At 56.9% G+C, this 16,312-nt stretch overlaps 6 protein-coding genes across 6 annotated transcripts; 2 read left to right on the top strand and 4 right to left on the bottom strand.

The window, feature by feature from the left end:
- Positions 1 to 73: 73 nt before the first annotated feature.
- Positions 74 to 3,310, top strand: BROUX77_006675 (uncharacterized protein; the record flags this gene model as incomplete). Its single annotated transcript, XM_073751685.1, has 2 exons — positions 74 to 1,552; positions 1,637 to 3,310. 2 exons carry the CDS (start codon positions 74 to 76, stop codon positions 3,308 to 3,310), a joined length of 3,153 nt encoding a protein of 1,050 aa, XP_073602822.1.
- Positions 3,311 to 3,739: 429 nt separating this feature from the next.
- Positions 3,740 to 4,360, bottom strand: BROUX77_006674 (uncharacterized protein; the record flags this gene model as incomplete). Its single annotated transcript, XM_073751684.1, has 1 exon — positions 3,740 to 4,360. One exon carries the CDS (start codon positions 4,358 to 4,360, stop codon positions 3,740 to 3,742), a length of 621 nt encoding a protein of 206 aa, XP_073602821.1.
- Positions 4,361 to 6,710: 2,350 nt separating this feature from the next.
- BROUX77_006673 (uncharacterized protein) lies at positions 6,711 to 7,274 on the top strand (the record flags this gene model as incomplete). The annotated part of the gene is made up of 2 exons (XM_073751683.1): positions 6,711 to 6,824; positions 7,155 to 7,274. The coding sequence occupies 2 exons, from the start codon at positions 6,711 to 6,713 to the stop codon at positions 7,272 to 7,274; spliced, it is 234 nt and encodes a 77-aa protein (XP_073602820.1).
- A 552-nt stretch (positions 7,275 to 7,826) lies between these two features.
- Positions 7,827 to 10,890, bottom strand: BROUX77_006672 (uncharacterized protein; the record flags this gene model as incomplete). Its single annotated transcript, XM_073751682.1, has 5 exons — positions 7,827 to 9,832; positions 9,921 to 10,006; positions 10,071 to 10,458; positions 10,590 to 10,674; positions 10,873 to 10,890. 5 exons carry the CDS (start codon positions 10,888 to 10,890, stop codon positions 7,827 to 7,829), a joined length of 2,583 nt encoding a protein of 860 aa, XP_073602819.1.
- A 785-nt stretch (positions 10,891 to 11,675) lies between these two features.
- Positions 11,676 to 12,791, bottom strand: BROUX77_006671 (uncharacterized protein; the record flags this gene model as incomplete). The annotated part of the gene is made up of 1 exon (XM_073751681.1): positions 11,676 to 12,791. One exon carries the CDS (start codon positions 12,789 to 12,791, stop codon positions 11,676 to 11,678), a length of 1,116 nt encoding a protein of 371 aa, XP_073602818.1.
- Positions 12,792 to 13,738: 947 nt separating this feature from the next.
- Positions 13,739 to 14,701, bottom strand: BROUX77_006670 (uncharacterized protein; the record flags this gene model as incomplete). Its single annotated transcript, XM_073751680.1, has 2 exons — positions 13,739 to 14,460; positions 14,524 to 14,701. The coding sequence occupies 2 exons, from the start codon at positions 14,699 to 14,701 to the stop codon at positions 13,739 to 13,741; spliced, it is 900 nt and encodes a 299-aa protein (XP_073602817.1).
- Positions 14,702 to 16,312: the final 1,611 nt, after the last annotated feature.

Below are 16,312 nucleotides of genomic sequence, written 5' to 3'. Positions count from 1 at the left end.
CTCCCGTCATACTCTACTCCTCTGTATCTGCCCTCTTCTCCCATCTTTTTTGTCGCCCTCTCTCCCTCCCACCATGTCCAAGATGGCAAACCAGTCGTCCATGTCCGCCTTGAGCCGCCTCTTCAAGTTCCATCACAGTAGCTCTTCATCCGAGGACCCGTCTACATCGCGCTCATCCCTCGAAGCTTCCACGCCCCGCAGCCACCGCTCTGCCCTTCGGGGCCTAAACTACCGATCGCGCGGCAATAGTCCCAAGACCGCCCCAGTCATAGCAGCCGCCAGCCCGGCTCCGTCATCGACATCAACTGCCGTGCAGTCTGAGCCGGCCCTTCCCACCGTGGTCGCCAGCCCAGCCCCGACCCCCGCCACGGTCCCCATCACCATTACATCCGCTGCCGAAGCGCCCTCGACGCCACCACTAAAACCCTCGACGCCGCCAGCCCAGACCGCCGCGGTCGTCGACACACCCGTCTCGCCCCCGGCCCCAAGGCAACTCTCGCCTGGCAAATCACCGCTGGGAAAGTCCCGCTCCCTTCTCCGCCGCAGCGCCGACATGCACTTCCCGCTCGCCATCCGCTCCAGCCTACGGCGGGCCAGCCGGCATTCCATGCCCCCGCCGGCCACCGGCAGCGGGCTCGTCGTCAATGGCAGCGACGCCGCCGCCGCCGCCGCCGCCGCCGCAGACCCCACCATCCCGCGGTCCGAAGTAGCCCGGCTAACCAAGCGCGAGAAGCGCGAACGCAAGCGTGCCAAGAAGGCCACCAAGCGACATGCCGAGGCCGTAGTGTCCTCGGGCTCGCCACGCTCCAGCGAGAGCGCGGCAGTCTCGGGCTCGGCCGGCACACAGACGCCGCCGCGCGAGCGTGAGTCCGTCGACTTTTCGCTGGGCAAAGTGGCGCCGCCGGCACAGACGACGACGATTGCGCAGATCGCCAGCACGCTGGCCGGCGGCATCACGCTGGCCAACACCGTCGTCGCCTTCCGCGCGCGCGTGTCGACGCAGCGCCGCGTCAGTGGCGCGCTGGACTTTGTCCTGCTGCGCGACGGCACGGCCTCGCTGCAGGCTGTCCTGCGGGATATGCCGCCGGCCCTGGTCAAGGCGGTGCAGCGGCTGCGCGACGAGTCGCTGGTCGAGGTCACGGGCACGCTGGTTGAGCCGCCGGCGCCCGTGCGGTCGGCTACGATCGCGGTGCTCGAGTTGCGTGTCGATGCGCTGCGGCTCGTGGCGTCGGTTCGCGAGCCGCTGCCCTTTGATAACTACATGGCGCCCGACGCGATGCGCATGCGCATGAGCAACCGCGTTCTGGACCTGCGTCACCCTGCAAATATTGCCCTGTTCCGCGTCCGCGCCATGGTCCTCCGCAAGTTCCGTGAGTCTTTGGATGCCCAGGGCTTTACCGAGATCAACACGCCCAAGCTGCAGCCGGCTGCCACCGAAAGCGGTGCTGAGGTATTCAAAGTTAATTACTTTGGACGTCGCGCGTTCTTGGCTCAGAGCCCGCAGCTCGCTAAGCAAATGACGATTGCCGCCGACTTTAAGCGCGTCTACGAGGTGAGTTTATGTATCCGAACCCTTGTTTAGGGTTGTTTTTAGTTACAGATCTGCCACTAACACCTTGCCACCACTTTCCTCTAGATCGGCCCCGTTTTCCGTGCCGAGAACTCCAACACTCACCGACATCTCACCGAGTACATCGGCTTGGACCTGGAGATGGAGTTGCAACATGACCACTACGAACTTTTGGCCGTAGTCGACGAGATGCTCAAGAACATTTTTGCAGCTGTCCAGGCTATGCCCGAGCTGGCCGAGGTGCGCAAGCGCTGGCCCTCGACCGACCTCGTGTGGCTTGAGAAGACGCCCATCATCTCGTTCGAGACGGGCATCGCCATGTTGCGCGAGGACGGTGCCGACGTCGAGGTAGCCGACCTCTCAACGCGGGACGAGATCCGCCTCGGCGAGCTGGTCAAGGCGCAGTACGGCACCGACTACTACATCCTGGACAAGTTCCCGTCTTCGGCGCGGCCGTTCTACGCGCAGCGTCTCGCCGACTGCAACTTCACCAATGGCTTTGACATTTTCCTGCGCGGTCAGGAGATCTCGTCCGGCGGCCAGCGCATCCACGACGCCGAAATCCTGCGCCGCAGCATGCGTGACAGCGGCATCGCCGAGGCGGGCATGGAGGAGTACCTGTCGGGCTTTGACGCAGGCGCCCCGCCCCACGGCGGTGCTGGCCTCGGCCTTGAGCGCGTGCTCATGCTGCTGCTGGAGCTGGGCGATGTGCGCTACGCGACACTCTTCTACCGCGACCCCAAGTCGCTCCCGACGCGGCCGCCTGTGCTGCCCCACCCGGCGGCCGACACGACCAAGCTGTTTGACGCGTCGCTCCCGCCGCCGTCGCTGGGCGACCTGATTGCTAACTACGGTGACTCGACCAATACGTCGTGGCTCGACGAGCGCTTCGAGCTATGGCGCCACGCGTCTGGCGGCGCGGTGGCGTTTGTGCGCCAGGGCAAGCTGGCCATCATCACGGGCAACCCGCTGTGCGACAGCACGCAGTACACCGAGGTGATTCACGCGTTTGTCGAGTACATCCACACGCAAGTCAAGCTGACGCCCATCTGGCTGCTGGCGGGCGAGACGGTGCAGAACGTGCTGGCCGGCGTCAACTGGCGCAGCTTTACGTGCACCGACGAGCAGCGGGTCGACCAGCGCGTGGTGCAGTCGGTCGACGCGCGCAAGGCGCGGCGCGTGCTGCGCGAGGGCATCAAGGTGCACGAGGTCAAGGCGGACGAGGCGTTCCGCGCGCGCGCCGACCCGGCCATTGCGTCGTGGCTGGCGCACCGCAAGGGCAAGCAGATCCACCTGACCGAGGTGCGGCCGTGGGTCGACGTGGCGCACCGGCGCTACTTTGCGGCCGAAAAGGACGGCGTGCTGCACGGCATGGTCGTGCTGGCCCAGCTGGCCCCGCGCAACGGCTGGCAGGTCAAGTGGGCGCTGGACTTCCCCGGCTCAGCCAACGGCAGCATCGAGGTGCTGATTGACCATGCGCTGACGGTCATTTCGGGCCCGGCTACGTTTGGCGCTGGTGTTGCCAAGCGATTGACGCCCGGTGCGCACATCCATGGCGCCAAGGCGGCGATCCTCGGCAAGACTTACACGACTATTGTGGAAGGGCTGGGCCTGGGCCGCAAGTCGGACTTCCGCGCCAAGTTTGGCATTCATGGAGAGCCGCTCTGGATCTGCTACCCGCCTCACGGCGTGGGAATTCTGGAGCTCAAGAACATTCTCAAGTTCTTTGAAGATGCATAGAGCCGTCGCCAGTTGAGCGGCAATAATTTCCTTTGTATTTGTTTTCGGATGGGGGTTCTTTTGTACATATTTAGGCATTGGGGCGTTGAAGGATACCATTATTAGTAGCTTGAAGTACAGTATCCGGGACTATGGGTTCCTGCAGTTTTGACAGTACTGGGTTAGACAGTAAATGTAGCTAATGGCTAATAACTAACTAGTCAACCATGTTGTGAAAGTTTGGAACCCGTGCTGTGCTTGTCCCTCTACGAAACACATGACTACCAGGATTGTGGATAACAATAGTGTATTAATAATTTGGAAATATAGACGGTGGAAGTAGATTGTGGACTGTGCCAGGAGAGAAGGGTGCAAAAGCTCCAGGCTCTTTCTCGTATACGTGGGCTGCATATAATAGCTGTGGCTTTGACGTTGACTTGGCCGGGGGGCTCAGAGGGCCACAGCAGCAGCGAGAATTCCAGCAATAGCCATAGCATACGGACCCGTGAACACACGGCCAGCACCAGACTCGGCCGACGAAGACGAAGCAGAGCCCGTGGAGCTGGCCGCGGAGCTGTCCTGAGTGACAGTTGCAGCGGTGCCAGTTCCCATGGTCGAAGGCTCAATAGCATCGCAGTACGTCGAGGAGGTGACCTCGCCACGGACGCTGCCCAGGCAGGTGTACAGCTCCTGGATCTGGTCGCCGTGGGCAAAGACCCACGACAGCACGCTGGACGAGTACAGCAGATAGTCGCGCGACAGCGACGACGGCACGCTGTTGAGGCACGGGTCGACGCCGCTGTCCTCGTATTCGCCGAGGGCGCCCTGGGGGCTCGGGGCCTCGGTCATGAAGGCGATCTGGTCGTGGCACGTGCTGGGCACCCACGAGTCGCGCGAGAGCATCTCGGCCAGACCAATGTCGCGCTTCTCCATGACGGGGCGCGGGGTCGGCGCCACGTTGCTGCGCACAATGTGGGCGGCCATGGCGGTCTGGAAGGCCTGGCTCTCAAGGGCGGCGGCGGCCGGGACGAGGCCGGCGAGGGCGGCGAAAACGACGGAGCTGGAGAGCATTGTTGGACTGAGGGGCGGGCGGGCGGCGGCTGGGCGAAGAAGAGAAAGAAAAAGAAGGAAAAAAAGGAAGAAGGAAAATAGGCGAAACGAGTGAGTGGACGAAGAGAAAGCGAGAGACGGTGCAAAACAGACAAGCTGCGTTGCGGCGTAAGAGAATGGCGAGGAGAGGTTGTCGGTCGACGAGAAATCACCGGCTCTGGCAGAAGAGAAAGAAGCGTTTCGCGGCGCTGTAGCGGATCGCGTGGGCCAGCACCGATCTAAGTAATGCAGAAACAACACAAGCAGGAGGCAGCGGACAGGATGCAAGTCATCTCATTTCCTTCTCTAGGAAGATGGCAGAGGTGTCGGCGAGTTACACGATGGGACTTTGGGTGCACGTCTGGTATTAGCTCGGGGCTGCGGCTAATTCGAACTCGAACGGTGGCTATCTCGACTATTAGCTCCGTCTGAAGAATCGCTTGCGCCTAGCGCATGCCTGCATGAAGACAAGGACAAGTGCACGTAAAAGTACGAGGAAGCAGGTGGAGGGGGGCTCGGGCCAGCAGGGAGGGAGGAGGGAGGCATAGAGGCAGTGTGGTGTGCGGCCCTCATTCGATATCTTGGACGCTGGCTGAGAGCGAGCGGCAGTGGGTCCAGGGCCCGGCCTGGTTGCCACTAGTTGCAGACAACAATTTCATGATGGGGGTCTGATGGCAGGATGCAAGCAAGAAGTGGGCGACTGAAACCCTGCCCAAGGGGTCTGTGTCTAAGCGAGAGATCAAGCTTCCATGCTTCCATGGCGCAACGGGGGGCCACGCCCTTTCTTGAAAAAGGCAGTAGGCCGGCGGCGCTTATTCCAAACTGGGGGCCAAGAGGCAGAAGTGCCTGGGGCGAAGAGTTGGAAGTACCTAGCTGGTTGTACGCAGTATGGAGGTACATTCTGGTCTTCAGGCTCGGGATGATGGGCCGACTTGGCTCTGGGGCTACTCGTGCGAACATCTTGGTCTGCCACGGTGCCACGATGCCACGGCGCCACGGGCCGACTTGGCCCTCTTGGCTTCACCAGATGGCGCCCTGCATGCGCACTTGACGGTTCGTGATGGGCGGGAGGGCAGACTTGGCGATGCCGATCGGGCCAAGCACCAACACCAGCACCAACACCAGCAGCGGAGACATGACAGCGCAGTACCGGCAGGAGGAGAGCAGCCTCTCTAGCAGACCAGCGCGGGCAGACTGGCAGCCAGTCCCTTTTGCCCAAGCTGGCCGGCCTCGGGCCAACTACAGGCGCCTCGAGCCAACTACAGGCTGCATCACAATCCCGACGGTCCGACGAGGAGAGACCACACCACACCATACCACACCACAGCGAGACCGTGCCAGGCGAGACGAGACGAGACGCTCAAAGCTGTGACAGGGCGCGCGCGCGCGAACCGACACGGCCAGCAGTTTGATTGATTGATTGATTGCATAGTTGACTAGTACGTGAGGTACTCGGAAAGGTACAAGGTACATGGTACACGCACGGGTACCAACTCTGGCTGTCGAATTCTCATAGTTAACTATACGTTACCCGCGTAGCGCTGCCACAGAACCCAGCACCCAGCACCCAGCACCAGGCTTTAGGAGCCAGATATGTCTCTTGGGGGTTCCTTCTCTCTCTCTCTCCCCAGCACTTCACCGCCTGCTCCTCTTCCTCCTCGTCCTACCGGGCTAATTTGGCCGCTGCATTTAGCCCACGGGCCCCGTCCCAGTACCCGTACTGTACCACTTTCTCCGTCCTCAAGGAATATATTGCCCAACCAATATTGTTTGTCACAGGCCCTGCCAGTTCTACTCTGCCCTGCCAGTTCTACTCTGCCCTGCCCTAGTCTCTCCCTCGCCTCCGTCGTCTTCCTCTTTCTCTTTTCTTCTGTTTCCAACTTCTCTTCTCCCCCTCCCAAAAAAAAAAAAAAAAAAACGCCCCAATACCTTGCCCTACGGCTTCTCACGCGCCTCTTCTCTTCTCTCATCTCGCCGGCCCACGCTTCCGATCCCGTTGACATTCACGTGTATCCCGCATGTAAGCGCGTCTTCTCTTCCCGCCCGCCATCAGTCATTTCTCTCTGTGCCTTGTGGGCTCTCGGTACAGCCCCATCTCCACCGCCCGCGAGCCCGTCCTCTCCTGGCTCTCGAGCCCTCTCTGTCTCTCTCCCCTCTCACCGGTCCTCCGCCCACCCATTCGCAGCAAGGCCCAGAGAGCTCACAGACGGCCATGGCGTTCTTTTACCTCATTTCTTGCTCCTAATCCCCCCTCCCCCCCCCGTCTATTACTAACCCTCCGTCAACTCCGCGTCTCTCTAGCTTAGTAAACACTTATCCCACCACCACCACCATGCACCCCACCGTCTCCGAGCCCGTCCGCACCACTCCCATGGCCGCCATCGCCCCGCCCACCGCCAGCAACTCGTCTCCCACCGCCGACGGGCCCATTGTGACTCAGCAGCCTGTAAGTGAAGCCTCTCTATTGCCCTGCCCCGCGGGTCTCTGTCGACCTGCGTGCCCTTCTCCTCCTTTCTCGTCCTGTGTCTTTTATCTACCCGTTTTCCTCCTCCGTCTCGGTCTCCGGCACGCTCCCGCCAAGACAACCCTTATCATGTCCCCATGCTACATGCCTGGTATCTATGCCTGTACCGCAACCCCTTCCTCGCCTCAACCTCCCGCAAACCAAACCACAAAAAAAAAAACAAGAACTCTAAAAATAAATTTAAAAATAAAACAATAAAAACTAACCTTCCGACTCTCGCCTCCTCTCCTTCTCGCTTCCCCTGATCCACAGTCTCTCCAGCCCCGTCCCGACCCAAACAGTCCGGAGCCCATGCGCCTTCGTGGCGGCGGCATCTCGTGTGGCTGTGACTGCTGCCACGGGTCGCTGCGATTCCACAAACACTGCTGCTAAGGAGTATTTCTTTCTCTCTTCTCTCTATCTCTCTATCTCTCTCTCTCCTGTGTGGCGTTTCCCCTGATTCTATTCTCTTTTTGGTCGTCTGATACGGTATCCCCGTTTGTCTCACCTCGACCTCGTCATGTCTAATGAACCTGAATGTTGCTTCTACCTCTTACTTACACCCGTGTCCATTTTTCTCTTACTCGTAGTTCTCCTGCTTTCTTCATGTGCTCAATGCTGCTGTCAAAATAAGCCTTGCCCGGCTCTAGTGCTGATCAATGCTCCTTGTCCTGTACCCAAGACCTCGGTAACCCTAGGGGCTACCATACGAACCCTAGTACATACTACACACTTCAAGCCTCAGGACAAGCTTCAACACTACTCTCACGAGGAATATAGACACAATATATATGTAATGTAATCATCGACAAAAACAAAACAACCAAACGACAGCCTTAGAGCAACAGGGACGTTAAAAAAAACAGGAAAAACATGAAAAACCCCGTCAATACTAGAACAACATATCAAGAAGGGTTGCATTATCACTCTTTGTCTTCACCATCTTTACTCCTCGTCTTCCCCGGAACCTGTGGCCTCAGCATCCACAGTCTCTTCGACCTCTTCGGATTCCGCCTCCGCCTCCCCGGCTTCAGCCTCAGCCTCGGCCTCGTCCACGTCCTCTGCAGCTGCATCCGCAGACTCCACGCTGCCGCCCTCAGCCTCAAGCCTCAAGTACTCGTCCCACGCAGGGAACAGCTCATCGTCTTCGCCCGGCACGCCAATCAGCTTGGCAACACGCGCCTTCTTGTTCTTCTCGAGGCTCTCCTTCCACGCGCGCGCCGTGTCGGCCGCCAGGCTGGGCTTGTACGTCTGCGCAAACAGGGCGGCCTCGGCCCCGCGGTTCGTCGTCTTGAGCAGCTCTACGCATTCGTCGACGTCACCGAGCAGCCATCTGCAGGTAAAGGCAATGTTGTGTGCCGCGGCCTCCTTGGCCTGCTCCGCCAGCGCCGCAAGACTGGTACGGTCGCCTGTTGATGAGTGCAGCAGCAGCAGCGAGCCCAGGTCCTTGGCGAGCGTGAAGCACTCGGCCGCCAGAGTAATGTCCCAGGCCGCCAGCGCAGCGTCACCGACAACCTTCCACTTGTGCTCAGCTTTGGCTTCTTTAGCGAGCTCCAGCGCAACTGAAAGCTGGTTCAGAGATAGCGCCAGGTCAAACTTGTGCTCGGGGTCGGTAGCAACTTCCAGGGCAAGGTCCTTGTGGCCCTGGCCCTCCAGGAAACGCGCAATCTTGTTCATTTGCTCGCCCTCAATGTTGGGAAGCAGCTCAGCAGCAGACTCCAGATCGCCACGCAGCACCAGAGTCTGGTACTCGAGCACAGGCAGAGATAGCGCGAACGAGGTGATGCCGACATCCTTGTCAGCAACATAGATGCGACCATCGCGCTGGATGTAGCCAAGGATGTACATGGGCTGGTCAAAGTGCGAAATCGTGTAGGTCTGGTCACCAACAAGGTAGTTCAGACGGTTGGTGCTGTTGGTGTAGATAAAGACCTCACCAACCCACTCACCCGTTTGCACGTTCTCGTTGATATCTGATATCACCTCGAATGCGGCCTCGACACCATCTTCGTCAACCTCGCCGGACTGCACGCTAGCCAGATAGTTTTCGCGGGAGAAGCGCAGGACGTAGCAGGTATCTTCACAGGCAATGGCAACCATTTCGCCGCTCTCAGACCAGTACACGTGCTTGGGCTCAACCTCAATTCTGCGCACAAGGCCACCGGTTTGCCAGTCAAAGAAGGAGATACCACCCTGTCCACGGACACCCAGAAGGATGCCGCCAGTCAGGCCGTCGGCGGCGAAGCCAACATCCAGACCACCAGCCTTTTCCTGAAAGTTTTTGTAGACCTTAACACTCGTAGCAGATTCCCGGATAGCAAAGTCGTTGCTGTTCTCTTTGGATCCCCAGACAAAGTCGAGCGCAGACCCAAAGGCCTTGTTTCTCCAGGCCAGGGCTGTGTAGATGATGTACTCGCCATCGCCACACACAGCAACGAAGCGGCCGTTAGGAGAGTGCAGCAGAGTCTGGGGGTAAACCTCGCAGGTTCCGAGATCCTTGGTGGAGACAGTGATAGGGGTGTTGTCCTTGATGGAAGCATCGCCGCCCTTGATCATGGCACTGACCACTTCGTTGTGGCGGGCCCAAATCAGCTTGCCAGAGGTGTCCATGGACACGGCAGGCTCTTCGCGGCCCAGCTTGATGACTACAGCACCATCATCATAACCAATGGCAATGCCTTGCTTACCCTTCTGGTAAGAAACACACCAGGCGCGCTCCAATCCGTAGCTCAGTGATTGCTCAAAGCGGTAGGTGTTGGCGTTCCATAATCTTATTGTGCCGTCCTCGGAACCAGAGACGATGATGGGAATTTCGGGATGGTAGCAGGCAAAGGAAACGTTGTTGGTGTGACCCTCGAGGGTGGCAATGAGTGACTTGGTGGTGTAATCCCAGATCTTGACAGTGCGGTCATCGGAAGTGGTGAGAATGTAGGGCTTGTCGGAGTGAGGATCTATTGTTTGTAGTGTTGGTGTTAGCGGGATTGATTCTGAAAAGGGGAATCCGCATTGATACGGTATTTCACAATGGTGATTACATACAGTAGTCGACGTAATTGACACCCTTGGTCTCGTGCGCCTCGAGAGTGAAATTGGCGTGGGGTGAGCCCAGACTCCAGATCTTGACACTAAGGAGCGATGAGTTGTTAGCTAAAGAGAACAGAGAGCAAAGGCAGGTCGGGTCTAGCATACGTGCGATCCAAGCAAGCTGTCGCAAAAGTATTGGTGTCTTTGGGATTTATAGCAATGCTCATGACGTAGTGGGCGTGGCCCTCAAACACCTGGACACACTTCCAGCCCTTTTCCCAGTCCCACAGCTTGATCGTCATGTCATCGGAAGATGTGAGGATAAAGGGCTGGGTCGGGTGCACAGCAATGGAACGGAGGTAGTCGGGATGCGCTTCGAATTGCGCTACCTTTTCCGAGGTGTTGTAGTTGTAGACTCTGATCTGGAAGTCATCGGAACCGCAAACAATCCAGTTCTTGCGGGCAACAAAGCGACCGCATCGTACGGGCACATCGGTCAGCTCAAAGGTCTTGACGACCTGCTGGGTTTCGTAGGACCAGATGGACACATGGCCTAAAAAGCACGAGAGGCAGAAAGGGGTGGCGATCGGGTCAGCAGGCGGACGGGGAAAAGGAGGGCATTGGAAGCTTGGAGAGGCAGCCCCGATTCAACAACGAGGAGAGAGACCGGGAGGCTAGACATACCGCTGTAGAGAGTGCACAGAATCCAAGGCTCGGTAGGATGGAAGTCGACGCCCTTTACCCTATCGCTCCGGGCGAAGAGCTGGCGCTACAATGGTCAAAGGCGGTGTTAGCAAGCCGAATTAATGCACGCAGACAGAGGCATCCGGCAATGGAAAGGCGATTTCGACAGGACAACGGAATCGAAGCCATCTGCGCTGCCCATGGCCTTGGTCATTGAGCGAAAACCAGCAGCTCAGGATCCAATGGCGACGGCTGGAATATGGACATGATCAAAGCTCCGTACCTTGACATCGAGACGCATTATGAAGGGCCAATAGCGGGATTCAGATTATGAGGAAGAGTAGTCGGAGGGAGGAGGAGGAGCTGGCTGAATGGGTCGAGATGAATCGGAGATTGGGGCGGAGGCAGACTCGCAATCGGGATGGACGCCGGGCTTGAAGTGTGTGAAGTGCGAAGTGCGAAGTCGAGGTATGAAGCTGGGCTGGGGAAGCCTTCACTGGCCTGCTCGGTCAGTGGGTGGTAGGTTAGGCGATAGTGGGGCACAATAGCCAATGGTCGCCTGTTCTATGGCGTATGCTGTACTTGTAGCAACGCCAAATAGGAGAGCAGGAAGCTGGGCAGACAAGAGGATAAAGAGAGCTAGAAATCCAGCTAGAAAGGAGAAGAGAACTGGCCGCTCGGAAAGATTCACTGCAAATTGGCAGGCCTACAGTGCATCACAAACAGTGGTTGGACCAACTTGTATACAGCAGCTTATAGTGGCTGGCTGCTAGACAGAGCTTGGATGGGGGGTCTGGCTACGTGGCACCTGGGCGGTGAACACCCTAAATCTGTCACGTGATAAACCAATTTCGGTGTATGACTCGGTGTGTGGACTCGGTGAAAGTGAGATACTGGCTCGCAGCAACTAACACTGCAAGAAATTTGCATCATCTAGATATAAAGGCACCGAAAAATAACCCCAAGAGAGAACGCCGCGCTTGTAAAACATAAAAAATAGAAGCAACCCAACGTCTATCCCAGCCCTCCAGCCTCTGGCACCCGACCATCCTTTGTGCCCTTCCCTAGAACATCTTCCTGAATATCCTATTCAGACGTATCAATAAATGGCACAAACCCTGGCCGTCCCTCATATCTATCTCTGTCCAAAACCAAATCCGGCTTAGACCCAAGCCTTGTCGAGGTCTCTGGACCCATGTCTTGCCCCGTCTCTGTATCTTCGTAGACCTGATGAATCACCCGCTTTTCCTTGCGCGGAGATCTCTCTAGTATTGCTGTTGATGGTGTTTGAGGCTGCCCTACAGACGAGTGTTCAGTAGATTGGCTAACCACAAGCTTGGCATTGAGGATATCACTCCACGTCAGGAGAACACGCTTGTGTTCCTCCTCGAATATGGCACAAAAGCGCTGCATGCAGACAAACTGGGCCACGATGTGCATGGGCTCAGCTGTCATGACCATCAAATATGCCACAGCCACCGTGATCGACCGGCTGTTTCCAGACTCACAGGTCAACAAGACTCTGCCGCGCAAGGGGGTCAGGCGTTCCTCCATGGCCTCAATGGCCGCGAAATCATTGCTGGCATAGGCTACATTGGCCTCTCTTACGACATTAGCCATATTCAGCCCGGCGTCACTGACACGCTGGTGAAACACTTGCGCGAGGTGTTGATTGATCAAGTTGACGGTGCCGTTCAACGAGTGGATCAGATCAGCAGATGTCTCGGCGGATATCATGTGCATTTGGAGCCCGGCGTCCTGTACTGTCTTCCACATTCCAGATTGCCATGGGATCAGGCGCGGGTCAATGACAGCAATCACCATGGTGATGCCGCTGCTGACCAGAAAGTCGCGGTTACGCGCCACCAGCGATGGGCCTACGAGCAGCGAGCTAGTGATTGATTGGGCCTCGTGGCGCATGTTCCACCGCCAAGTTTTGTCCCGCTCCTCTTGTGCGGCGAATTGGGGCCCAACCACGGCCGCCATGATTTCAGCCGGCACATTGTCCGGGTTCATGATGGACAATAGCTGCGGCTTAAGCAGGAGACTGACAGTTGACGGATGACCAGGCCGCCGGGTGACTTGGCGCAGACGGGCTGGGCTGGTGGGGAGGCTGATGAATGGCGGACTCGGGGCACCACGGGAGTACGGAGCAGCAGGCTGTGCGTCCGAAGTGGGCCGATGGGTTGGCAAGGACTCCATGTCCGTGGTGGTGGAATAGGATAGACGCGATAGCGATGACCAGCAATGGTTTAGTGCCGCTTCAGAGGCGGCGATGATGGAAACAAGGATGTCAGCCAATGTCAGCTGGCCATGTACCAAGTGAGAGGGCCTTGTAATGTTGTGGGAGAAGAAGTTGGCCAGAAGAAACAATGCAAGATATGAATGAAAAAACCAGCGGTCTAATCAAGTGTTGGTGGGCTGCAGCCTATCGCTATTTGCTGTATGCACTTGTAAAAGGTAGTTCGTCTATCAATCGATTTCAGCCCATTTGAGGTTGCTTTCAAGCTCTACATTGGGAAAACTGTTGCAACCTTGGTAACCTAGGAAACTGCTTTTGTGGAGATAGGGTTCACCACTAGGGTTATATTTCACGACGACACGGTTACATGGACAGCTTTTACATTACGTTGCACGATCCTGTGCATGCGACTCGCTTTGTAGTTTCTCGTAGAAATAAGATATTTGGTATTAAATATGATGGTAGCTATAATGCACTAATAAGAGAAGAATGTTAGAGCTGCTGGGAGAAGGATAAGAGTGAACATGCCCAGCATGCTGTGACGGGAGCGAACGAGAAGGAAATATAACAGATAACAGATAACAGAAGAAACAGATACAGTTGCCATGGAAGACAGAGGGCAAGGCGACATGTAAACAATAAAGCCTCCCACATACAACATAGAAGATATGCAAACAGGAACAGAAAACATGATGACGAGGCAGAGTAAATAACGGCACGCTGAGCAAGCAATGTGATCAAACAGAAGATGGAGATGGACCGGATATTGAGGTCGGATATGAACGATGAGTGAGAAATGTAGCAAGCCAGAGGGGTGGAAATGTCGGAGGAGGACAGACTGGGTCTTGACAGAAAATAAAAAGGACGCGGTGCAAATGCTAGGCCGTAGTCTCCAAAGCAGCCTGGCTCAGAGCCCATAAGCCAAGCCAGCCCTAATCTCAGCTCCTATGTGCTGGCGTTGAGAGGTCGAGGCGACTGAGACCGAGGCCGACGAGCCGTGGCTGCGGGACCAGGATACGGCACTTTGAGATTCCTGCTGACGAATAGGAAGGGTTGAGGATGGAGCCATTGACGATCGGCGAGGCGGCGGTGGACGCGCAGCCAGTTGCATATCAACCATGGCCTCGGTAATCAGATCTTCCGAGTAAAGCGGCATGATGCGGTAGTTGAGGTTCTCCATGATGCAGCGCTCAGTCGCGTTGAGCTGGTCGCTGGTCCACATGTGGTTGCCAAACTTGGAAACGAAATAGTTGGAGGACAGCGCAGGATCTTCGGTGAACTTGATAGCAATAGCGAGAGCGCCTAGGACGATGAGAATGGGGTTGACGCAATCAATATGGAGAGATGCCGGCTCCGAGGGCGGGGTGACGGGCATTGTGTGGCGCTTTGAGTGCGATGCTGCGAGAACGGACGCGGTGGGCGAGGTCGGCGTGATGGGCGGCTGTAGCGGACAAGACAGCCGCCAGTTCAGGGCAAACTTGGTGTCGAGCGAGTCAAGGATGCAGACCGCCAGGGCAATGGTTTCGAGGGGCAGAGACGCGCGGGTGAGCATGGCCTGAACCAACGGTACAGACGGAGTGGTTAGTGAGGCGCCAACAGGGATCATGTTGACGAGATGGATCGCAGGGCCTAGGGCAGCAATGTTAGTTGATATTGGCGGCGGCTTTTGGGAGGACACGCAGGTCAGCTTACCCAGAAGCGCTGGCTTGAGCTGGTGGCCGTCTACGGCGTCGCTGTCGTCAGTCGACGAGTCCTTCCAGCACGGCGGCGGCGTTGGAAGACGCGAGAGAGGGCGGTAGGTGACATATGAGTCCATGTCGTAGTCCGAGGAGGAGTCGTCGTCCTGGAAGTGGGAAGTTGACCGGCGCATGGTGACGGTGGCGGGCGCAGGGAGAAACAGAGGTCGAAGACGGAGGAGAAGAGCAGGTGGTGAAGGTGGTCGCCTGGCGAGGAACAGAAAGCACTCGATGCGGGAAATGGCAGATCAAAGGCGACTCGGACGTTTGTTCTTCAAAGTATTGTATGGGCTTCAGGGCTGGACACGGCCAACAACTGCAAGGTAGACGCACAGTTGGCTCACCATGATACCTCGGAGAGCAGGCGAAAGAGACAATGGAGCAGGCAACAAGGCAGACGGACAGCAAAACCACAGCCTGGTACACTTCTGGAACAGTAGAGAGAAAAATGGCTGATGTCGATAGCTGATCCGGCAGATGTTGCGCAGGTCTCCTTTTCTATTTGTATGATGGGGAGCCCTGGCTTGTCGTGGCTTGGACTTGGGCGTTGGCCTGGTTGTTATGGAGCTATCCTGGACAAGGGCGCAGCTCTGTAGACTTGAGCTTGTATTGGCAGGTTAAGCGTTCCTGGGCAAGGGAGCAAGCGGTGAGAGGGCGGGCGAGATATCCCGAGAAAGCATGTATAGGTTGGTGAGAGTATCTGAGAATGTCCGAGTATAGATAAATATATTGACAAAGGTTGAGCGACAGAGCCACACCAAGGGGAGAAAGTCGGTTGGCAGAGAGCGTCCAAATCAAGATTTGCAGCAGATGCACGAGGGGGACAAGAAGAAAGAAGAGTCAGAAGAATAGCTCGATATCTTAGAGCACCGGCAGTAGCAACGGCGGCACGGGGCTGGTTTGTATATGTACTTTTCTTCTTCTTCCTTTCTGGTGGCTGTGGTGTTGAAGAAACAAGCCTGTAACATGGGAGCCCAGACAGCGCTCCGGTGCCCTGAGGCGGAGGCCTGGATCTATTTTCTACAGGGCCGTGGTGTCTGAGGCCAGGGCCTAAAATCTTGGTCAGGGGCCCTGAGCAGGCAGGCAGCTGTGAAGCTGTCAAGCCTGGAGCTGCCCGGTCGCCCAGTAAATACATTTTTGACTCTACATTTAATGCTATTTATTGCACCGAGCCGGAGCCTATGTTGTGTTCCTGGTACTCCGCTTGTGGCTGGTGGGAAGACCCAGTTTTAGTGAGCCCATAGCCCCACGCCTTCCGTTTTCCTGTTCCCTGGTTGTCGATTTTTTTCTTCAGCATTAGCTTCTTCGATCTGTCTGTACTTGTGCTTGCCCTTTCTTTTTCCCGTCTGCCGTCTTCTCTATGCCAGTGCTCCATTTTGTATGCGTCTATTTGTGCTATTCGTGCTATTTGTGCTGTGCTGCGAGACTTACACATGGGATGCATGTCACTCTATCTTGGCCAAGGACCAAGGGGGAAGGCACCCTCAGACAAAACGGCAGGAGCCTAGGAGCAATGAAGCCGAGTCGGCCTCACTCTAAAAGGCAACTGCAACAACCAGACCAACACTATAAGCAGGAATAGGTGCTTGTATAATTCGCAACTATTATACACGACATGCGTATTTTGTCCACACTCTAATATGCACGTCTCCCCTCTCGGCCAAGCTGCCCCGGCTGTCTCGCCGCCCTGCCGCCGACTTGGTCGCTGGGCTCGTGCTACAATACTTGTTCAAGTGCTTGTGCAC

This window comes from Berkeleyomyces rouxiae (assembly GCF_048999995.1).
Source record: "Berkeleyomyces rouxiae strain 22BRR77 chromosome Unknown BrBRR77_ptg000009l, whole genome shotgun sequence".
Lineage (NCBI taxonomy): Eukaryota > Fungi > Ascomycota > Sordariomycetes > Microascales > Ceratocystidaceae > Berkeleyomyces > Berkeleyomyces rouxiae.
Note: the sequence above shows the minus strand (reverse complement) of the source record. Positions and strands in the feature narration are given on the sequence as shown.